A 24,291-nucleotide genomic window follows, 5' to 3' on the forward strand; every position below is an offset into this window, starting at 1 on the left:
TGCAGTCTTGGTGCTGGCATCAAATTGGTTCCAAATGGAACCTCATTCCCTTTGTCCCCCTTTGCCCTCACACTTTGCCCCGTGGCTTCCCTGGAACAGCTCCGGTGAAGGACGGTTTCTGCTCCAGAAGACAGTGCACGATGTAAGCGCATCGCTGCCAAACCTTTCGAAGCCTGAACTCCTGATACAAGGGGGGGTGGAGGTGGAGGTTTCTGCTACCTGCTGCTAGGTAAACAAAACACCAAAAAGGTGGTGCATTTGGACACATGGAGTAATTGTGTAGTTCATAACCCTGTGGACTGATAAAGTAGTAATCAATGAAAGGGAGCTAAAGAAATTCTTACTACAGTAATGATGACAGGTTTGTGTGTGTGTGAGAGAGACAGAGAGAGAGAAAGAGAGAGGGAGGGAAAGAGAGAGAGGAGAGAGGGAGAGAGAGGAAGAAGATGGGGGTTGGGAAGGGAAGGTTCAGGGAAAAAGGGAAAAACAAAAGGGAGAAAGAAAAAAGAAGGGTTAAAGTGGAGGAAAGCATATGTCCTTCAGGAGGATCTTCTAAAGCTGCGACTCAGACTTTTGTTTTATTACTATCATAGTAAGAAATGTATTTTACTCCACGCAGGGCGCGCACGCGCGCGCGCGCGCACACGCACACACACACACACACACACAGAGATGTATAGACTAAAACAGAAAATAAGTTTGCGCGTAGCCAGCTAGAAGAGTAGGGCACTTATTTCCATCACACATCATCAGTGCGTGTGGCGTCGGGGGCGCTAGGGCAGCCCGCCCCCGGGCCGCGCCCAGCCGCGCGCTGGGTCAGACGCCCCGCTCCACCCGCCGCAGGGCCCCCGGGTCGCCACACCCGCGGGGGAGGAGAGCGACCGGGGCGCGGCTCTGGGCTACCGGCGGCAGCTCCCGCGGCGGTGGCGGCGGCGGCGGCGGATCCAGACGCGACGCGGGATGGAGACAGACAAGCAGGGCTGCGTGCCCGCGTGGTGGCACATGGTCACGTGGAACCTGAGGTGAGTGCACGCCGCGCCCTGTGCGCCCGGCAGCGCCCCGCCGGCTCCGACCGCCCGGAATGCGGCAGGGTGGGTACCGCCGGGCGGTGACGCAGGGCTGGTGGCCGAGCGCTGACTCCCGGGGCTTCGGAGGCCCCCAGAGCTCTTGGACGGCTGTATCCTCAGCCCCAACCCCTACCCGCGCCGGCGAGACTCGCACGTTTGATTTTTCAGGAACCTATATCCCTTTGGGGCTTCTGAACTAGAGATTCCAGAAAGCTGGTTCAGGTTCCTGTGCCAATCTCTTATCTGCCTTGACATTTTACTAACAGCAGGACGGATTTTAAAAAATAATAATAGTGGCAATAATAATCGGTGTTGTGGTCTTGGAAGGCATTCTGTTAGGTCAAGGGCCTATCTGTGTAGATGGAGAAGGATCGGAAGGCCACCTCCCTGAGTGTGAAGCGTCTGGCGTGTGAAGAACGCCTCTCCACAATGCTAGAGATGCATGGTACATTGAAACCATAACTTGGCATCACTGCCGGTGCCTAGTTCTTATACCCTTCAAACGTGAAATGTGTAGGTCAGCACAGGTTTTTCATTGTCTTCCTTCCATGAATCCTTGGCTTGAGCAGTCACCTTAGACTACCTCAGTCGACCAGCAATGCACTGACAGTCTTGTTTGCGTTGAAGCCAGGTATTGGTTGGAGACCTTGGACCCAAAAGACTGCGTGTCTTGTTTTGTCTTGTTGGTGTGGGAAGGTATTGGCAGTTTTGTTTACCTTTCTTCTTTCTATTCCTTTGTTTTGCTCTGTTACATTTTTGCTGATTACAAGATATCCAAAAATCATATCCAGGCACAGGAGACTTCACTTTGGAATATCTGAGTGGTGAAGACAAACACCAATCTCCTTTCCTCTCTTCCTGCTGTGGCCAAAGGCAGGAGGCAGAGAGCGGCCCTCTCCTGGCCCAGCGGTGCAGGCCGGAGCCCCCTTTCTGTGTTGGATCTGAACACCAGTCAGAATGTCCTGACTGGCTGCACTTTTCACCATCATGGGCCTTACCTCCCAGATACGGTTGTTCTGGGAAAGCTAGCATTTACCACCTTTTAGTGGGTGGCTGATTATTTAACATTTATTTGGTAGAGAATCAAAGCTGCAGTTCACGCTTTCAGAGAACAGCCCACTTTGTTGATAGTGGAGTGGAGATGGGGATTTGGGGCCCCTTAGTTACTTGCCTTCGTAGTTACTAAAAATAATTCTCGAGATGCTTCATGAAAGAATAAAATACTTGGGCATTTCTTCATCTGAGCAGAAAATTACTGATCTAATTTAGGCCGTGCTGAGGCACAGACTGATATCCAGCATCCCGAGTCCTTTTTGTTCCTTGGAGCTGGTTAGTTTAGCAAACATTCATGGAGGGCTTGCTGTGCACCTGGAACAGCCTGTAGCTGTGGATCTATTGTGATATGTTGTGAAACTCAGGGAGAACATTTAACCATGTTGTTTTCAGTGATTATTTTTTAATGCCTTGGGGATCTATTTATTTATTTTACAAAAGTCTCATCAGATGTAGTTGCTTCTGAAGATGGATGGGCCCAGGAAAGTAAATCTCCACTTGCAACTGATTTTCTTCAAATCAGAAAAATGGAAACCATGTTCAGGAAAGAAGTTGGGGGAAGCCGAAGGGCTGTTTTCCTCTTCATTTCTCCCTATTTCATCCCAAGTTTTTACTTTTCTAGATAGTGCTTAGAAAATCCCCAGGAGAAGGCTGATAAACGTATCCATCGTCACCAGAGTATTGGACATCCCATTCCCTATCAGGCACTCATCTAGGCCCTGGGCACACAGCCATAAATAAAACAGGCAAAACCCCTGCTCTTGGGGTATTAATTTTCACTTGTATCAATAATTCAAAACAGAGAAGGAATCCCTTCCCCTGTCCCCCAAAGCTACCAATAAGCCTTGCTTCCTTCTCCTTTATGAAAGAAATACACTCTTCTTTCTGTTCTCAACCTTTCATTCAATGAATATTTATGGAGCTCGGCCCTGTGCTAGGCTGAGTGGAATGTAAAAGCAGTATTATCTGTCACGTGGTTCTTGTCACTAGGGAGACAGGACTCATAGTGGGAAAACAATCAGAAAACAATTAAGGGTCAAACTGAGGCCCCGATTATAATTAGTGGGAGGGGTGAAAAGAGGAAAAGTCACCATGAGAAGATCTGTCTAGAGAAGCTTTGAAAAAAAAAACAGGGACACTTGAGTGGATGTGAAGGAAAGGGAGGATTTGGTTGGGAGGAAAGAAGGGAGGAGAACACAGATGTAACTTGGTGCTTGGTGAGTTGGTGATCAATACATGTTGGCGGGATGAATGGGCACAGGGTGGATGTGTGGCATGTCTTAATATTTGGAATCGTTGTCTTGCCAAATGTGGTCAGAGTTGGGCTTCCCAAAGCTGGTACCTCTGAGCATGAAGGAGAAATGATTCGCCCTGTAGCAGCTGGTTCCACCAGGTTTTGCCAGTAAGAATCATCCAGTTAGGTTCTATAGCCCCTGTGGGATGCGGTGCAGTTACAGCCACAGCTAATCAAAGGGCAGGCGAAGAACACCAAAGCATCAAGGTGGCTGTTTGATGTGCTGGCCGCGAGCGAGGATCGGGCTGAAACTGCATCCTCTGCTCAAATAAGGTCTATTAGCCACTGGTGACTTTTGATCCCCTATTGATCTAGGGGAAGTCAAACTGACAGCCCCCTAGTTAAAAGGAGCCGTTGTGCATTATTGATGCTGTGAGGGATGTGGTCACTCTGTTCTCTTCCCGCAGCAATTCTCACAGAAGTGCCTTGAGCTATTTGAGAGAAGTGTCCTGTATGAATTATTCTTTAAAAACAGAAACATATTTCCCTCTCTTGCCCCAGCTTCCCAAGCACCCTGCTACCTGCAAAAGGTAACTTAGCGGGAGTCTAACAGGCAGGGTAGTGGGAGTTCAGAGAGTCAGGAGAAAGAAAGCCAGAGCCAGCCAACTGGAAGGGAGCATAAGAATTCAGTTCCGCTCATCTGTCTGGGCATGATCTGTGGCTCAAAGTGGCTCCTCTGGGTTTTGATTTCTTATCTCTAAAATCAGAACAGCCATATCCTCTGCTTCCGACCACCTTCATGGAGGCTATTTTAAAGTATGAAACAATCATTTTCGTTTCTTTCTTGCTGATTCTATGTGTAGGCAGTTGCCCATGGCTGATGTATTTGAAGAGCTGTCCATCACCCTTAGCCTGCTTATCTTTTCCACTCCCAGCAGAATTGCTGGAAATTCATCAGAGATTCATTATCTTCTGCCTCCACGCCTTTTCCAAACATGTGTAAGTGCCCTGATTTTTAAGTTATTAACACTTGAGGGAGAATTTTTTTAGAGGTCTTTCTTTGATGCCTTTGGCTATCTTCTGAGGATACGGGAGCAGGAAGGAAGAAAGTGGGAGGAAGGAGGGACCCTGAGAGGAGCAAGGGTGCAGAAGGGGAGAAAAGGATCCTGAAACAACTCTCTCTAAGAGCTGAATTTCACCAGAGCCCAGCCTTGTTCCTGGGGCTCATTTTTGCTTCAAGGATGACAAGTAGAACTCACCAGGACTGTGACAGCTCACTGGAGATCACCATGGAACTCTGGGTTTGTACAGACCTGGGTTCACGTGGCTCTGCCATTCATTGGCTGTGTGACCTTGGGAAGGGTCCTTAACTTTTCATCCTCCTCATCTGCAAAGCAGAGGTAATAACAGTTGTCTTCTAAGATGCCTCTGGTCTAGCAGAGGAATCAGGGCAGGGGAGACAGTGCATCAGAAATGCTTTCCATCCCCTACAGCCTCACGATTTGATCACACTGACCGTTCACAGTAGGGAAAGGGACTCTTGGCATGGACGATGTGGACAAAAACTGGGAGCAGCAGGTGGTGACACTGACCTCCTGTGTCCCTCGTTTCTCAAAGGTAGGAGACACTCAGTCCTCACGGGAGATGTGGCTAGAGACAGAGGTAGCCTGAGTGAGCCCTCATGGACAAACCATAACTTGTCTGCTGGTGGTACCCAGTTTGGATGGTTCGTGTCACAGGGGGCAGTAGAATGAACAAGATGTGCGTGGCCCCCCGTGTCCCATTCCCTGACCAGGCCCTGCTGCGTCCAGCCTCCAGGTCCCCCCTGCACCCCACGCTGCTCCTCACGGCCCCGCCCACCAGGGATGTCACCTCAGATGTGAGGGTTTCGTCTCATTGCTTCCCAAGACCCAGCCAGAAGGGGCGGTGGGAATCTGACGATTATTCATTCACTGCTTTAGACTAATACTAATAGTAGCTAGCACATACAGCACTGAACTGTGATGTGACTGAAAACTGTGGCAACTGTTAAAACAGTCTGAATCCTGTTTCCTGGTGACTTCGGGGTCCAGCCTTGGCCTTCTGTGGGGTACACTGAGGAAACAAGTCTGACGCGAGTACCTCCGTGTCCCCTCCCCTCCTGTCACACCTGGGCTTTCTGAGCAGCTGGTAGGGGCCCTGACTTATTGCTTTCCTCTCCTGGTTCTCCCTTCGTGCCGGATCTGGATCTGCCCTAATTACATACAGTTCTGTAAAGGATTTTTGCTTAAATGCCAACCTGCCTGTAATTCCCAGTGTCGGTCTGTGAAATTCGATTTGGAGGTTAAAAGGAGAAACAAACCGAGACAACACTTGGACTGATTTTGAATACCTTGTTTGTTTCACAATATCTTACAGATCTTTCCCATACTCCTGTTCAACCCTCAGAAGAAAAATTGCCACTCTGTGTGACAGCTTTACAACTAAATCATTAAACGAACATATTTTCCCTCCTCTGATGCACATGGTGATTTTTTTCAACTTTTGTGAGTATGTACCTTTTGTGAATTTGCCTTTATATTTTTTTTCCCAAATAGAGAACTTACTGCCCTTACAGTTATGGCATAATGAAAAAGATATGTCAGTTATAAAATTGTGGCTAGACTTAAATGGTCTGAAACCTATTTAATATTGGCTTTGGGGTCTAGGATGAATCCTTGCAAACTGCTGGGATAGATAGAAAAATATGGCCTTGTGGGTAGGGTTTCAATTCAGGAGCTCAGTCTTCAAATTGGCTATTAATCTGTATACCTTACTGCTTCCTGTATTCTGTGCCTTTTCTCTTCCTCTTCTTGCCTGTATCCCTTGAGAGAGAGAGAGGTTGATGTGAGAAATCTATTTTCCCGTGTTTTTTCTACCAAGTGCTGCGTTAGTCAGTGCGACACACAGTTCTTCTAGAGCACAGGTGATGCTCTCACCTGCATGTCTCCAGGTGTATGTTTATCTTGGACATTTAGTGGCTTATGGCTAATGACTAGGTTTTACTTAGTGCAAAAAGTAACTCATGACTTAAGTAGCAAAATACTCATTACCTTCTTCTAGACCCTCTTACTTTTTAGGTGAATGGTCTCCTTTGCTTTTCGCTTGAAACGGGGATGAAGATTGAATAAACTCCATTAGAGGCTATATATAACACTGGTGGTATTTTTAAGTCTAGCTTTAGTTTTTTTTGGGGGGGGCAAACTCTTTTGCGGGGTAGTCCTAGTTTATAAAGTAAAAATACTTTGCTTGGAATTGAGTGTAGTAGCTTGCAGCTTAGAAACATGTCAATCATGAGGCTAATTACTTTTTTTGATTGTGATTAAGAGACATGGAATTCGATTCTGGGAGTTGATAATGAATTCTCCTTTCCAGTCAAAGCACCATTTCTTGTGGATTTAAAGAAACCGGAGTTAAAGATTCCTCACACAGTGAGCTTCTACATCAAAGGTGAACCTAGGGTGATTCTGGGAACATGGTGAGTGCACTGATTGGACCCTGGGGTGCTTGGTGGGTGTGGCTTTCATGTCACAAGGGCAGAGGTGAGCAGTGCTGTGTTACTTGCCTGGGGAGAGGTCGGTGTTCCTCGGAGGAAGCTGTTCCACACAGCTTCCCTTTATATTGAAGCTTGACTTGCTTGCATTTGCTTTTCAGGAATCTTACGTTGGAGTGTGGAGTCTTTCAGGTGCCTTGGGTCTGTCTTCTTCCCTGCCTTATGCCTCACCCGCTTCCCACCCTGCTCCAGACCCACTGGCCTCCATGTATAGAAGCCATGCTCTGTCTGCAACATGTCTTTCTCTCTCTCTGCTCCCTCTGTTCCCTCCTTTTGCCTAACTGCTTACCCATCTCTTGGGTCTCATTTTAAACGGTAATTTTCAGGAAAGCCTTTCCTCACCACCCCCATGTTCGGCATATGTTAGTGCAACATGAGCTTGTCCTTTACTGCGTTTATCCCCACTGTAATTGAATAAGTGCTTGTGTGATTATCTGATGAATGTTTGTCTTCCTTATGAGACAATAACTTCATAGGTGGGGGACTTTGTTGGTGGGTTTCCATTGCTCAGCACAGTGCTTGGCAGAGGGCACTCCATAAATACTTGTCCATCAAGGCCGTGAGCATCCTACTGTCTGTTTTGCTCTGCTGATCTCAATATTTCCTTCTGTTTGGTTCACCTACTTGTTCGTGGTTGCCAGTTTTCCCGTGCCCTGTTTTATATTTCATCTCCCTGAGTTTAAACATGTGATCACAGAATGTTTAGGGGCCAATATGGATGGGTTCACATAACTTCTTCCTAATTTGCAGGGTACAGTCCCACTAATAGTGTTGGAATTGAAAACATCTTTCTTCTTTACTCTTGCCCCATCAGTCCTTGTTTGGTGAGTCAGCTGTCCTCATGACTAGCTTATCTAGCTGGCAGCAATGCCCGTCTTCGCAGTACAGAGGCCTTGGGGTTTGATGTCAGACTTTTTGCCTCTAAATGATTGAGAGACTGGGACTTCCCTCGTGGTCTGGTGGTTAGGACTCTGCACTTCCACTGCAGGGGGCATGGGTTTGATCCCTGGTTGGGGAACTAAGATCCCACATGCTGCACGCGGTGTGACAAAAAAAAAAAAAAGATTGAGGGACTGAAGATTTATCATCACATGGCCAGTTCTCCAGGTCTCCTGGTGACATGTCAATGGCAGTGTTCGTGTTAGCAGGGTTCATTCATTGGTTTAACAAGGTGGAGGAACTGGAGCTCACTCAGGTGTTTAAAATCACAAGGTCACTGGGTTTCTTGAGTAGAATAGCTTAATTTCATGTTCAAGTTCTTTTCTCCTACCTAAACTGGTTTCCCTTTGTTTCCAATTTGTTTCTTCAGCCAAACCAATAGCAGGTGGCAGACATCTATTATCTTTTACTTGTTTCCACCCAGTGGATTGCATTTCAACAAACCACACCTAAGAACTGCAGTCTTGGAAGCATGATTGGTATAGGAGTCAGAAGAACTAAAACAGTAAATGGTTAAAAGGGGTTATCTCGGCATGGGGGGGGGGGTAAGGCAGTTGTGGTTTTCATTATAAGACGTTTGTGGCATTATATTTTAATTTTTACCATGTGCATATGTATTAAGCAGATACATATCTGTATGTAAATATATTGACTATTTACGTATAATAATCCATTATATATTCTAATAGTATATAAACATATAAATATGTATCTGATTGACATAAGGAGGTTTCAGACTTTGGCAAGGATAGAGAAGTCTTCTCTCTGTCCATGTTGGCTGAAACCTTTCCTTGCTTTTCAGGCACACAGTTTCTAGCTGCCGGTGGGGGGAGGATGCTAAGGGGAAGGGCCGTAGCTGCTACGAAGCAGCCCTCCATGACGGCAACCCAATTATTGTTTATCTTCATGGCAGTGCAGAACACAAGTCAGTTGCCTTTGCTTGGATGTTTTTTTTTTTTACAGAGTGAAAGAGTATTTCAGCCCTGTGGGGGAATGTAAGGCAGACCTCAGTTTTTAGGTCTGTAAGCATCCCTTCACATATTTTTTTCCCTTTGTTGAAATTTGAGGGTGTTCTGGCAATAGGCTTCTCTTTTAAAAAAATCTATATATTCTATATGTAGAATAATGTGGATCCTTAACTGAAAGGGAAACTAACTTCCAAAATTTGGATACTGATTTCAAAGAAGGCAATGGTTCCTTTACTCCCCAAGAGTGTCAGAAATGATGGATCAAATCCATGGACGACTGGGTAGGGAGTAGGCATGAGGTATGGAGAAGAGGAAGAGCAGTTTCCACATCAGTGGTCTTCTCACAGAACCACATGGAGATTCATTTATTTGGCATGAATCCTATTAATCAAAAGTATGGATTCCCTAGGAGAGACCACCTGGAATTCTGATCACGGCTACTGGGGGCCACCTGACTAATTCTAGTCTGGAATACTGATGCCTCGGCCTGCTCTCTGTGGTCCCAACCTTGCTTGGTAACCAAGAGCACCTCCCAGGAGGCTGGCTGTCCTTTGGTGCACTGGCAGTCCCTCTGTGGGCCTGTGTCATTATGGTGGGTGATGAGTATTGGCTGTGACTGCGGGTCTCAGCATGGGGGAGGGGCGGTGTGCCTCAGAGACCCGCAGACCTCGCTCTGTCTCTGGGAGGACACTTCAAACTCAGTGACAAGGTCTGGAATCTGCCCCTCGGCTCCCCTGCCCCTGTCTCTTTTACTCACTGTCTTTTTGTGTCAGAAGATGGCCTTCTCAAGACTTGCCTTTGCTCAAGGGGCTTTCTTGAGGTGTATGTTTCAGAGTCACATTTACAGAGATTTCCTGTGAAATCAACATTTTTCAACATTGCTTAACATTGTTCTGATTGTGTAAACTTGGGCACGGTGTTACAATGCATTTTTATTTAAAGGGTCATGTGAATCACACAGTCACGTCTGCCCTCTGAGTGAATCCGCTCTTGCCCTCAGTTATCCCAGATTTCCTGACTTGGGGTCAGCTGCACCTTCCTCTGTCTCCTGCCCAGAAGTCTCAGCTTGCTCTCAGCAGTACTGAGCTGGAAGGAGGCCAAATGACAGATCACAGGGAACCTTGATGAAAGCAGTGGTTCTATACTTGGGATCCATAGACGCCCCAGAGGGTCCATGAACTCCCAACCCAAAATTGTACACAAAATTTGAAGAGTGGATACATTTTTCGGGGCAGCGGGTCCATAGCTTTAATTACATGTTCAAAGGGCTCCATGACCCACTAAGGTTTAAGAAACTTGGCTCTAAAACAAATTCAAATGGTTTTTTAAAGAATCCTCTGCCTTTTGAATCATCTTTATCTCCCTTTTATGTGGTTAATACAGAGTAGGCTGTGGTTCTTTTGGAAAAAAGTATTTCTTGTACCTCCAGGGCTGTGAGTCTCTCTCCTTCACTTCATCTTGCACCTCATGGCAGAGTGGACAGGATGCAGGCAGATCTTCCTTTAGTGAACTTGATTATATCATCCCTTTTTCTGAAAAGCCACTTTCTGGAACTTATTTTCCTTTAGCTTCTAGAAGTATTCTTAGCAATAGGTTTTGCTGTGCAGCAGTGAAAGGAGATGGGATTGTCAGCAGTTCAATCAAATGCTTACGTTGAGAAGCGCTAGCGGTCCGGGGAGCCGGTGCTCACTTGGGGGAAGGCGGCAGCAGAGGGGAGCTGTGGGTCATTCACCCTGACACAGGCGCGTGGGCTATGACACCAAGCAGCATTGCCCTCTCTCCTGGTTATTTGTCTAACCTGAAAAAGAAAGGCGTGAGATCAGATGCCAGCAGCACGGTAGTGATTTTTGTTGAATTTGTCATTGTAATTCCTAATTCTTGCTCTTTTTTTTTAAACCTCCTCTACAGGGCAGCTCCTCATAGACTTGAGCTAGTAAAGGTATGTCTGAAGGGGCCTCAAGGCACCGATTTTATGTCTCCATTTATTCTCTTCTGGGCTACAGCCCTAAGATCTTCCTGCGCCCTCAGCATGGTTATCTCCTGAGAGCTCCTGGAGGTGAGGGTGGGTTTGTGGTGTCTGGGCCTAAAGTCCCATGAGTAGACTTCTCTTCCACCTTTGACCTTGGGGGATCAAAACAGACGTGAACATCTCTGAGTCCCAAACACTTTAATGAATTTGTTCCTTTCATCACCAGATGGAGTTGAATTTATTTGCTTTTTCTAAGGGCTAGGGGATGGGTTGAGAAAATATATTAAGTGCAAAAACCACTCCTTCTACCAGAAACAACCTTTTTGGTGGTACGGGATAAAGATGTAGAGTGTCTTCTCTTAAGTCATTCAGGCCCTTCTTCAGCCCCATAAGAGGCTGGGCCGAGGGAAGGTGGCCACACCTTGGTGTCCTCACCAGCCTGCTACAGACTCCAGTTTTGGGGGGCAGCCCCTGCATCTCCCAGCATGAGGAAGATGGCAGGCTCTCCACCTTGCCTTATCTGACTGACGGCTGGCTGGAGGGCTCCTGTTTATGCCCTCCCACACTCCCCTCAGGTAGTCAGTAATCTCTCCCTTAGGTGATTCAGCTGCTTGTCTAGTTATCGATCCCAAGACCTGGTCTCTCCTCCCACAAGCCAGCTCCCACTCCAGAGCCCTCTCCTGATTTCACAGCATTAGTGGGGCCCGGAATCCTGCCAGGCCCAGCACCCCAGCACCTTCTTCATCCTCCCTCCCCTGTTCAGACATGGCCATCCTCTCCTGTCTACTCCCCTCTCTCATCACTCCAAGGAGTGGTGGGCTGGATGCAGTTTTGCCTGGGGTGATGATGTCTATTAATTTTTAGGTTTACTTTCCACCTGGAACTCCACTCTTTGTACTTCCCTAAGTGGGATGGTGTGGTGCTGAGGTCTGTGGGAACGTGTACTTTTTTCCCCTCCTACTGTTGGCCAAGGTGAATTGTATGTCTCTGATGTGCACAGGAAGAAGAGTTGTAGGTGTGAAAAGTAGCCAGATCAGCCTTGTGGTGTGTGGGATGTGTGGGGATGGTATGATAAGACTACCTCCTCCAGGCGGGTTCTGGATTCCACACACCACAGTCATCATTTCCCAGCCTGACCAAACTTCCCTAGCTCTTCATTTCCTCCTTTGGATAGGCGATTTCTTTTAAAAATTAAAACTTTGTTATTAAATTGTCCTTCCTCCCTCCCTCTCTCCCCCTTTCTCATTCATTCATCACTTCAATCACCCAGCAAAACTATTTTCATTTATTTGCATTCCCACCTAGTTTTTATCTCTATAAAGTTTTTCATGTTACTGATTGTATCTCTGTATAACTTTACGTTGTGCTCTTTTACTTAATACCATTTAAAAAATATTCTTCAGTGTTTTTCCATAGTCATCATAGTTACCAATTTAAAGGGTGATCATTCTCCATTATATTTATAGACAATTGTTTATTTACTTAAATATTTCACTGCTATTTAATACAAGTTTTTTTTTTTTCCTCCTAAATTCTTTTAAAATAGTATTGCTATGGAAAACTTTAAGCAGTTAGTTTATTCTTCTTTTGGATTTTTTTTTCCTGGAGATTAATTCTTAGGAGTAGGATCTGTTGCTTGAGTTGCCTTGTCTTAGGAGTAGGATCTGTTGCTTGAGTAGCATTGTCTTAGGAGTTGCATTGTCTTAGGAGTAGGATCTGTTGCTTGAGTAGCATTGTCTTAGGAGTTGCATTGTCTTAGGAGTAGGAGCTGTTGCTTGAGTCGCATTGTCAAGTGGCTCTTCAATTTATGGCACCACAAAAAACACATGGATGTTCCCGTTTCCCTGGATGCTGAACTGCCCTGTGCCTTGGATAACTTGTTTGGAGGGAATGTAGTTTAAATACATGTTTAAAAGTGGAACCTGAGAGAAACCATCTCCTAGCTCAAGGGTCCTCCTGCTGCCCACTGCTGCCTATAATATGACATGTTTAAAAGTTTCATTTACTTCCTCATTATTAGTTCAGCTTGTATTTAAAGTTCAGTCTCTCACATCTATGCAGTAGTAGGGGAAGCACAATGTTTGGACACAGGCAGGCCCAGGTGTGAATCTTGGCTCTGCTGCTGGCCATTTGGGTGTCTGTGAACAAGTTACTTAAGCTCTCCAAGGCTCGGTTTCTTTCTCTGTAAAATGTGGAGAACACATACCTTGTAGGACTGTTGTGAGAATTAAGTAAAGATTTAAAAGTGCCTGCACAGTAAACTTTTGTCCCCTTTTATCTCCGTTCTCTTCGTCTATCACTGTATTTTTTTTCATTTAAAATTATGTCTTTATATTCTTTTCTCATTCATCTATTTGGGGCTGGCAGTGGTTTCATGTAACCAAGTGATCTCTTTATTTTTGATCAATATTAACTCTTTATCTGTTCATACTTAATATAAATATCTTCCCGTTATTTGCTTGCTTCTACTACAACTCTGTGTGGAGTTCTGGCATTTACTATGTACCAAGGTACTACATCATCTCATGCAATCTTCCAACGATCCTGAAGGTTTTATTTTTCACTTCTCAGACTATATTTACACAGTTAGATGTTAAGTGGCTTTCCCAAGGTCAGACAGCTGCTAAGTGACAGAGCCAGGGTGTGAGCCAGGCTGTGTGGTCCTATTCTGCCATGCTGCTTTCCTTCTTTCCCATTGAGCCTGATCTTCTCAAGTTTGAAGTCAAACACCAGATTTCAGAAATGCGTTTTTCCCTACCTATTAAGCCATCGTAACCAGGATTATGGAAGTGTTGAGGAGGTGAGACCACTTTTGTTTACATCTCCCAATTAAAGTGATAACAGCTCCTTTGTCATCTAGGTGCTGAGTGACAGTGGTTTTCATGTCTTGTCTGTTGACTACGGAGGTATGTGTTAGGAAAAGTGTACAAAGATTTTTCAGTAAGAAGGGGCCTTTTGATAGCCCTCATTTTGGAGGCAGTGATATTGTGTTTGCCTTTCCTTGCTGCCAGGGTTCGGGGACTCGACGGGTAAACCCACGGAGGATGGGCTGACTGCGGATGCTGTCTGTGTCTATGAATGGACCGAGGCGAGAAATGGTACCACCCCTGTGTGTCTCTGGGGCCACTCTCTGGGAACAGGGTGAGTGGGGTCTGAAGATGGATGCTGAGGTGGGTCCTTGGGGCGTTAGTGTCATATTATAGGCAGCAGTGGGCAGCAGGAGGACCCTTGAGCTAGGAGATGGTTTCTCTCAGGTTCCACATGGGGCTAGTGACCTTACACCTCAGCATGCCTGTCTGTAATACAAGGGAGGGTCTAGCTCTCCGGCTGTCTATGACACTGAAGCCCATTCCAGAACTCTCCTTGAGCGTTTTAAATGAAAGCATTCTTGTTTAGGGCCAGTGGAACCTCTTGAAATCCTGTGAAAAATTTTGTGTCTGTGCACATTCGAGGGTCAAGAGCTTTCATCAGATGCTCATACTGGATGTTGCATTTTGTACTGTTTACTTGACTGTTAAGTCACTGCTTCGCATATGTACTAATTTTCATTGCTTTACAGAGTTGCAACAAATGCTGCAAAAGTTCTAGAAGAGAAAGGTAAGATAAAATGCTTATTTTACGTCGTATAATTTCTTGGCTTGATGTGGGAAAACAAAAACAGTGAAGAGACTATTGTGTACAATCTGAACACAGAGATACCTGGAGCACCCCAACTTTAGACAGTTCCTGACAGTCTAATAAACTCTCTTTTTTCTATTTAATATACACAATACCTGCTTTTCAGAGTTATGAAATTAAAAGTAAATACTAAGGAAAGAGTTAAAATTACCTTAAAAGAGCCCTCACTGTGAAGTGATAATAAGTGTTGTTATGGAGTAATCTGGATTACAGGGGAGGAAAATAATACGTTATGAAGTAATAGGCAGGACTTGCTTTCTGCTGCCCTCCTTACATAATATTTGTATCAGTGTTTCTCAAAGTGTTCTGAGAACTGCCTTTGTCAGAATCTGCAGGGGGTGTTTGTTAGAAACACAGGTGACAGCTAGGTGGATCCTAGCTGTCTTCATAAACTGGAATCTCTGTGACTAAGAACAGGTGATCTTGATACGTGTTAAAAGCTTGTAATCACTTGCAGTATATCTTAAACTTTACTTGGCAATACAGGTGAGGGTGAGTTACAGTAAACATTTTAAAGTGTGTCACCTGCTATACACAATCTTAATTACTTATGGAAATAAAACAAATGTCATTTCATTGGTCCTCTAAACTCTCATGGCTCCTTCAGTGTTGACAATGAATTACCTGAATTAAATTCCCACATAAATGAATACTTCACTTCCTGGATAATGCAATTACCTTAGAAAATTTAATTACATTAAGTCTCCAACTTATGAACTCTTGCTACCATGTATTTTAATTTTCTCTATATTACATACTCCATAAAAATGATTATTCTCATACTATAAAGTCAGTATTTAGATTTACCCTTTTCTTTGCTGTTTATTATTTCCAGCATCGCTGTGCTTCCATCTGGGATTTTTCTTCCACCTGTCTGTTGGTCTGAAAATGTTTTGGTCTGAAAATGTCTTTATGTCATCTTCATTTTTGAACGCCATTTTTCCTGGGCATAGAGTTCTAGAGTGGCAGTCATTTATTTCAACCTTTCTAAGATGTCATCCACTTTGTTCTTGCTTTTACAGTTTCATTAGAAAGTCAGCTGCCAGTCTTACTGTTGCTCCTTTAAAGATAATGTTTTCTTTTGGTTATTTTTGAGATTTCTTTTTTTCTTTGTTTTTCAGCATTTTTACTCTGATTCTCCTAGGTGTTCTTGGTACTTATCCTGCTTAACTGTGGCCTGATATTCATCCATTTTGGAAAATTGTTGGTCATTGTATCTTCAAGTATTATGCCTGCTCCATTCTTTGTCTTCTCTTTATCTGGGACTATAATTATATATATATATATATATATATATATCTGTTCCCATGTCTTATATGTTTCCAGTGTTCTTTTCTGAGTTTTCCAGACATTTTTCTCTTTGTGCTCTAATTTAAATATATTTACATATATTTTACACATTATACCCTGTTCAATATATCATACGAAATTTTCTTTAACAATAAGTTTTAATAAATATTTCACTATTTTACCATTTGTTATTTTCAGGAAGTTATTTTAAAGTACATATACAGTAACTCCAATGTTTAGCTCTTTTGTTTTCAGAGGGAGTGTTGGCCAAAACAACCTCGTCAGCCTCTGCTGAACACTCTCCCTTCCTGTAGTACTTTGCTTTCTTAAATTATCCAAGTCATGAAAATCTGCTTGTGTTTTAGAAGAAGGTAGTGGTTTTCAATTATCATGTACCTAGGAATGAAATCTCTTTAGCAAGGGTGCTAGTTAAAAATGCACATTCTCACACTCCCCACCCCCTAGATACTGACTTCTGACTGGACTCTGGTGTGGGTTCATGAATTTGCATTATTAATAAGATTCACAACTGATTTTGATGCAGGTAGTTCATGTACAAGACCTTGAAGATCCCTTATTTAGGAAAGACAGTATTGAAATATAATAGGGGAGTTATTTCTTTTTTCTTCTTTTCAAGGATTTCCAGTTGATGCTATTATCTTGGAGGCTCCATTTACCAACATATGGGTTGCAAGTATCAATTATCCCTTGTTAAAGGTGAGTGATAGATCTTTACAAGATGTCAAAGTGTAGGTTGTTTCCACACACGTTTATTAACAATTTTCCTTTTCGTAACTAGTTTTATATATTTCTAAGTTATTCTAACTTGTGATAGGTTATTAGCCAGTTGCTATTAAAGGGGGGCACAATGGCTTTTGGATTTTGTAGTCCTTTTATTTCCTTCTAATAGATTGAGCCAAAGCTTTTTTTCCCCATTAACTAACTATACCTCGTATCTTTTATAATTTTTTTCATAGATAGACTTGACTTAGGTTTGTTCGTTTATTATTCCTTTTAAAGTGAAAACAAACCTCTCATACATCATTTTCAGCCCTATGAATGTCAACCACATCTTGCATTATTTTATGAGAAGGAAGTCTCTAGAGAATTCAAGGAAGTTGCTGAATGGTTTTACACAGCATCCCAGGTAGAGAGGATGATCTTTCCAAGAAGATAAAGAATTGACTGACAAGATGTGTTTTTTTTTAATCTGTTGTATATATGATCCTAATTTTATAATTTCATTCCATGTCTGATGCTCAATTGCTTATAGTCATACCTCCATAGAAATGTTAGCAAATGAGAGGGGGCTGGGTAAGATTCTTAGAGGGGACATATGGCCCAAGTTTATAAACTGTCGATTAATCTTGGAAGGCATCTTAAGGGTACTTTTTTAAAAAATTAATTAATTAATTAAAATTTTTTTGGCTGTGTTAGGTCTCCATTGCTGCGTGCAGGCTTTCTCTGGTTGCGCCAGGCAGGGGCTACTCTTCGTTGCGGTGCACGGGCTTCTCATTGCGGTGGCTTCTCTTGTTGTGAAGCATGGGCTCTAGGTGCATGGGCTTCAGTAGTTGTGGCATGTGGGCTCAGTAGTTGTGGCTCACGGGCTCTAGAGCACAGGCTCAGTAGTTGTGGCGCATGGGCTTAGTTGCTCCACGGCATGTGGGATCTTCCTGGACCAGGGATCAAACCCATGTCCCCTGTATTGGCAGGCAGATTCTTAACCACTGCGCACCAGGGAAGTCCCAATGCTTCTTAACATAAAGTCAACTTTGTCCAATATTAATATACCTTTGTTTTGAGTAGTGTTTGCATGATATATCATTTTCTCTTTCTTGACTTCCAACTTTTCTGAAATCTTATATTTAATATATACCTTTTGTAAGCAACATATAGTACAGTTTTGATTTCTTTTTCAGTATGACAAACGTTGTCTGTTAATCGTAGTATTTAGTCTGTGTACATTTAATGTAATTATGATATTATTTAGGCTTAAATCTACTCTCTCTGTTCTCTATTTGTGTCATCTGTTCTGTGTTCTTTTGCCTCTACTTTCTGGCTTTCTTCTGACTTGTCAGTTGTCTCAAGGAGGAAAGTGTGTTGAGTGTCAGGCTCACCTCACTAGGCTTCCCTTCTCTCTGGGATCCAGGCCACTCAAGACCTCATTACTTTGGTAGGTCTCTGATACCTTCACAGAAACGTTTTAAAAATATTTTCTTTAAGAACAGGTGTCACTTAACAGCTGTGTAATCTTGGACTAACTGTTTTTAATGCTTCATCTATAAATGGGTGTAATCAGAGTCTATCAAGATTGTTGTCATAGATTCACATATGAAAAGCATGTACGATAGTGCCTGATACAGAGTAAGCACTCAATGGCCGTTAGCTATTTTTATTATCAGTGGAGTGCCATAACTCTGAACAGTACTGTTGAATAAAAAAGTGTAGGTGGGATGAGACACGGATGTAGTGAAAGGCATAGGTCCTTACCCTCAAGACGTTTCTTGTCTAGTTGGGGAGATAGGAAATTAACGGGGGGTATAAAGTAATGATGTGGATTTCCGAGTATCACCTGGGAGTCGATTTCATTACTCAGCATAGTGGAAAAAGACCATGGGCTATGAAGCTAGACAGATTTGGATTTGGGTTCAAATCTGGCCTCTGCCACTAACCAATTATGACTTTGGTAAATTATCTCCCTTTGTTGTATTTTTCCTATTTCTATAATGAGGTTGGTACTGCATAGGGTTGTTGTGAAGGTTGAATTAAGTAAAATAATCATGCAAAAATATGGGCATTCAACAAAGGCTTGTTCCTTTTTTCCACTCTTTCTATAATACAGTAGACTAAGTTAGGTGTTAGGGGAGGACCCAGAACAATAATATCAGGGTAGGGAGAATTCAGGGAAGAGAAGGGTCTTGTGTGCAGGTGTGACCAATGATGACTTACAGGGAGACAGGATCTAAGCTCATGTCTTGAAGGCGAGGGAGCGCAGTTAGAAAACACAGACAGAAGGGGAGAATGTGAGCCAAGGCACGGGGCCAGAATGGGGTGCTTATGTTATGAAATACCTGAGAGTCACGGAGGACCTCTATATAAGATCTTTCACACTCGTCATTCTTTTAAATCCTCACAGCACCGCTGAGTTTGGCACCATTGCCTCCACTGAGCGAAATGGAGGCTTAAAGGCTCGCCCAATTGCCCCATACCCTATAGAGAGGAAACGGGACTCGATCCTGCATTTCCTAACTCCAGGCAGTCAGATGGAGGTGCGCAGCTTTTGGGATGAAAGACTGTGGCCGGATGCGGATGGGCTTACAGCCAAGATAGGAGATTTTTGTCTGTTTAAATAGATAGTGTTCCACTCCCAAAGCTTTGTAACAGCAGATTTCAGGTAACTGGTATTTTAAGAATATTTATCTGGCGGAATTTGAAGCCAGGGAAACCAATTAGGAGCCCCTCGCTGTGGTCTGGGCTGGAGGGGTGGTCTGACCTGTGAGTCTCGAGGGGCACCTCTGGCTGGAGAGGAGTGAGGGATAAGGGGAGTAGACTGACTGGGGCCCGCTTTCTCCTTATGCCTTCGGAATTTGAGATGAATTGCTGAAGGGCTTCTCTTACTGAATTCTCCTCAGAGGAGTCCTGATTCCAGGGGTAGCAGAACCAGAAGACAAAGGAAAGAGAAAACCAAGAAATCTTGCCCTTAGCACGGTAAGAGGAGGGCAAAGGAAGGAAGGGAAAGAGAAGCAGTATTGGGATTTCCAGACTGTCCCCGAACGCGAGTCATTTGCTGTGAGACCACGCAAAAAATGCAGGCCAGACAGACCCTGGGAAACTACGCAGGTTTCTGCAAGCAGCAGGCCCATGTCAAAACTGTGAAGCAGAAGAAGTTTGCCGTTACTGACCTCGACATGCATATTCTGTACCCATTTCCCTACCAAATTCCCTACCAGGCATGAATTTCCTTTTTATAATCAGGAAAAAAAAATTTTTTTAAAGGTCCTTATATTTAGAAAGTTACTATTCTCTCTATTACTACAGTTTATAGTGGGAGACTACAGCAAATGACATATTATAGCGCTGGGGCAATGACCACTAACTCTTATTTCTCCATACTCATAAAGGAGCAGTGACAAGCAGAAATCTAAAACTTGCTTCTACACTGAACCTGAACATAATTCTTTTCTTTTTAAACGTCTGCGAAGCAGACGTTTGCGTTAGCCTACCTATTCTGTACCCACTCCCTTCCCTTGGCAACGTCCCACTTACTACATTGCACCCCCCTCCCTGCTCAGCACCGCAGAGGAATACACATAATATACTTTGTTGGTCTTTTCTCTTTGCAGGTCTGTTCCAAGGAATAAACTCTGAATGAAATTCAGTCACACTGAGATGAAAATGACAGATAATAGCTTAAAGTGTACATCAGGGATATTTGCACAGTCGATACATTCCTTCTTTAGCAAATATTTATCAGGTGTCTATTAGGTACCAGGAACCTTTCTAGGTTCTGGGGATACCACAGGGAATAAGAAAGTTGTGGTCTAAGCTCCTATGAAGTCTGTATAGTTGCTGGAGAGGCACACAGAAGACAAGTATGCAATAAGAGGATTTTGAATAGTGAGAAGTGCTGTAGAAGTAATAAAATGATGTGAAAGGAATGACTGGGAGGTGATGGGGGGACAAGGTTCGATGGCTAGTTAGGGGAGGACCTCTTTGAAGAAATATCATCTAAACTGAGACTTGCATGACAAGGAGCCAGTTGTCATGGCAGAATCTGGAGGTCTCGGCTGAGGGAAGAGAAAGGCAAGGGCCCTGCAGTGGGATCAAGGCTGACGTGTTCCAGGAGCAGAAGACAGCAGGGCCTGGGGGTGGAGAGGAGTGGGCTTAGTGATAGGCGACAGAGGCTGTGGCCAGATTCTGTAAGGCCTCCAAGGCCAAGGTGATGCTTGGGTTTAATCCACATGCCTTTGAAGGATGTGAAGCAAAAGAGGGATGTGATGAGAGTTGCACGTTAAAATGATCACTCTGGTTTCCCTGTGGGAACTGGGTTACAGCAGGGCGAGGGTGGAACAGGAAGCCACCTGGGACTGTTGGTGTAATCCAAGCAAGAGATGAGGGCTGGGTTAGGCTGGGTGATTAGTGCAAATGGAGAGAACTGAATGGACTTGGGAGTAGTTTAGAGGCAGGGTTAAAAGTTTGAGGAAGGTGCAGTATTGGCTCAGGGTTTATGTCCTTTACTCATTTTCAGTTGAAATGGATGTTTTTAGGGCATATAAGCTAATTTACCTTTCGACTTAATCAAAATATGGCAAGAGCTGATTTAGCTAGCATTCTTTTTACTGGAATTTTCCATTAATGAGGAAATTCAGTATGTTTAGAATGATAATTGTTATATTTGGAGTCCTATGGTCATTATTAAAACCTAAAATGCCTTTTTTTTTGCGGTACGCGGGCCTCTCACTGCTGTGGCCTCTCCCGTTGCGGACGCACAGGCTCGGTGGCCATGGCTCACGGGCCCAGCCACTCCGCGGCATGTGGGATCCTCCCGGACCGGGGCACGAACCCGCGTCCCCTGCATTGGCAGGTGGACTCCCAACCACTGCGCCACCAGGGAAGCCCTAAAATGCCTTTTTAAAACATTGCAATATTCAATCATATTCAACAGAGTTTATAATGTTCAAATCCTTTAAAACCAATTATCTCTGTATTGTATACTTTATCAGAATTTCTAACTAATCAGAATATTCTTTTCCCCAACTAAACCACTTAATTATTCTGCAGTTCATTGTAGAAGCAATTTTTAGATTATGCGTATCACTGCTCCTTTATGAGTATGAAGAAATAAGTTAGTGGGGCTATTTGTACTTTAAAAAAAGATAAGTGAAAACCACAAAATGTCTAATGTGATTATCTATGGATGGTGGGATTATGTGTGATTTGTTTCTTCTTTCTTCTATTTTCCAAATTTCCTACAATAACATGAATTACTTTTAAAACATAAAAGTTATATTTCCAAAAAAAAGTTTATTATATTTAGAAACTCACTACTCTCTATATTACTACAGTTCATAGTGGGAAACTATAACAAATGACATAGCTATAGGCCATGTTTCAAGTTTTTTTTCCTTTTTAAAAAATAGATTTACTGGAAACTTCCAGGATTTTTAAGCACGGTTATGGATGCCCTGAGGAAAGACGAACTAGTCTTCCCCAGTGATGAAAAGTAACTTAATGACGTAAAGATGTCCCTTATTACTATATCTATAGGATTCTGGTGGGTAATTATCATGTGACTTATTGAATGGGGAGATGACCAGTCTGAATGAGTAGATGAGAATTCTTAGATGGGCAGTAGGATTTGGGGTAAGGTATCTACAGTATCTACAAATTTTTAGTATTTGGTATTATCCTTATGTCTAATTTAATGACTTTACCGATTCAGTACTTTCTCTGAAGTTATAAAGGGAGTTGTACGTTTAGGGTGTTTCAGGACCCTTTAAAGGTCCTGTATGGTCTAACCTAGCATTCCTTGGAGGAATCTCTGAGTTCTAGGTCTTATTCCCCACGTAACCAAAATCCATACACCATCCAGCCGAATAACCCAACAGCAAGTCCAGTGACTAGAATCTGGCAAGTCAGCCTCTCACAGTTGGAGAGTCTCGAGTGCCTACAAACAGGCAGTCGTTATCAGTATTTTTTCTATTTCAGCACACCTGAGGGATCTAACATCCTCAGGAGTAACAGCGAGTCACTGTGGCAGGGGTGGATGGTATCAGAATTTGGAAGGGGACAGGGAAGTACTATTAGTCATCCTTCATGTCATAGCCTTTTCGAATTACTAGATGGGAAGTTGACCAGGAGGCTAATCAAACCTATTGATCTCATGTCCATCCTGTACATTTATGGGGAAATGTAAACAAATTGCTACAAAGAGTTCTCCTTGGTCCTGTGGTAGTTCTTGTTATTTTTTGGTTTGACTTACTTTGTTTTCGTTTAATTAAAACATTCCAGATATTATGAAATAAGGCAGAATAAGGAAAAGGTGAGGTTCTGCTAATTCTGTACAAATTCAATGTTTTTGTTCCTTATTTTCAAAAATCACATAGGAATAAATTAAATCAAATAAGCTAAGTAAATTGTATGAGTAAACAGAAGAATCTTGCCTGGAGAAAAAAAAGTCACTATATGAAGCTTATTATATATGAAGTTGTATTTCCTGGGAGGGATGGAAAGAGCATTCCTTTATTTTGGGCAAACCTCATGTTTTGCTAAAGCCTTAACTTAGAAGAGGAGAAATCTCAATGTATATTTCTTGAACTGAAAGCTTTTCTTCCACTTGTTCCTAGTGTTAAATTCCTGTCGTCTCCCCTTCTTATCATACATGGTGAGGATGACAAAACGGTGCCTTTGGAATTTGGAAAAAAAGGTCAACTAAGTTCAGCGGCTGACAGAAACATACTATACTAATTTCATCATTTTCTCAGCCAGCCAAACTTTGATTAGGGCCTAAAGAAGGGTCTCTGACATTATAAGGGGTTCTCTGCACCCCTGAATTGCTGTGCCACCTGGTGTATACAATACACTGTTGCCACTGTTCCATGAGCTATGCAGCTTTCAGTTCCTTGGTTGTAGAGGCAACCACTCAGGGATATGCAGGGTGCCCGTATCTCTGACTTAATGGGACTAACTCCTTAAGTTGGCTGTTTCCATACCCTTTTAGGAAAATTAGACTAGGAAAACAACTGCTTCAATGATCAGCCTTTGAGTCCTTGTCTTTCTGCCCCTTGCAGCTCTATGAAATTGCACACAATGCATATAGGAACAAAGAGAGGGTGAAGGTGGTGATCTTTCCTCCTGGCCTCCAACACACCTTCCTGTGTAAAGGCACCACACTGTTAAAAACCGTGAGGTAAGACTTGCTTTGCTAAATGCAATGAGGGCTGCTCTGGTTTACTTAGACCATGAGGTGGGGAACACATGTGAGCTCATCTAAATCCTTTTCCTGCAGAGGTTTCCTGAGCCAGCAGTGGGCGTGAGGTCTGAGTACAGCGGAGAGTGAAGACTTGGTCCAAACACCACTTGTGGTGTATATTTCTTATGTAAAACTGTACTGGGCTGCTTGGGTGAGCTGAAGTTACTGACATTTCTAGAAGTCACTTGCCATTTTAGTAAGGGAAAGCACGGACGCTGGGCATTATGGAATGTTCTTGTTTAGCTTGTCATAGTCTACTTTGTGGAACATGCCAAAACTTCACTGTGGAGAATCAGAATTTGGTAAAAATTTGATCCCATCTAAAAATGTACAGTTACCAAACGTTCTGGGGATATCTGTGGATAAGGTGGTTTTTGATCTGCACCTAGACAGCAAGCAGTAGCAAGAAAGATGCTCCAATGTAGTTAAATAATTTGTATTTCAGTTTAGTTAATTTAAATGGCATTAAAAAGTTCCAAGCTGTTTTCTAGCTTTCTGAATAGCATTGGGGAAAGTCCTAGCATGCTATTCAATCTGCTATAAAATAGTA

At 43.4% G+C, this 24,291-nt stretch overlaps 2 protein-coding genes across 2 annotated transcripts in view; one reads left to right on the forward strand and one right to left on the reverse strand.

The window, feature by feature from the left end:
- The first annotated feature begins 907 nt into the window (after nucleotides 1–907).
- On the forward strand, nucleotides 908–24,086 carry ABHD12B (abhydrolase domain containing 12B). The gene is made up of 13 exons (XM_060294808.2): nucleotides 908–1,022; nucleotides 5,752–5,879; nucleotides 6,748–6,850; nucleotides 8,667–8,789; nucleotides 10,741–10,771; nucleotides 13,662–13,707; nucleotides 13,813–13,942; nucleotides 14,361–14,398; nucleotides 16,407–16,486; nucleotides 21,910–21,992; nucleotides 23,116–23,192; nucleotides 23,558–23,678; nucleotides 23,778–24,086. The coding sequence occupies exons 1-13, from the start codon at nucleotides 961–963 to the stop codon at nucleotides 23,803–23,805; spliced, it is 1,050 nt and encodes a 349-aa protein (XP_060150791.1). The 5' UTR covers nucleotides 908–960; the 3' UTR covers nucleotides 23,806–24,086.
- Nucleotides 9,745–24,291, reverse strand: part of PYGL (glycogen phosphorylase L) — a 54,747-nt gene continuing 40,200 nt past the window's right edge. Inside the window, exon 21 of the mRNA XM_030854955.3 lies at nucleotides 9,745–10,630. Within this exon, the coding sequence (XP_030710815.1) occupies nucleotides 10,618–10,630 (13 nt within the window). The 3' untranslated portion in view covers nucleotides 9,745–10,617. The remainder of the gene's footprint in view (nucleotides 10,631–24,291) is intronic.

The sequence above is a fragment of the Globicephala melas genome, chromosome 2 (genome assembly GCF_963455315.2).
Source record: "Globicephala melas chromosome 2, mGloMel1.2, whole genome shotgun sequence".
Classification (NCBI taxonomy): domain Eukaryota; kingdom Metazoa; phylum Chordata; class Mammalia; order Artiodactyla; family Delphinidae; genus Globicephala; species Globicephala melas.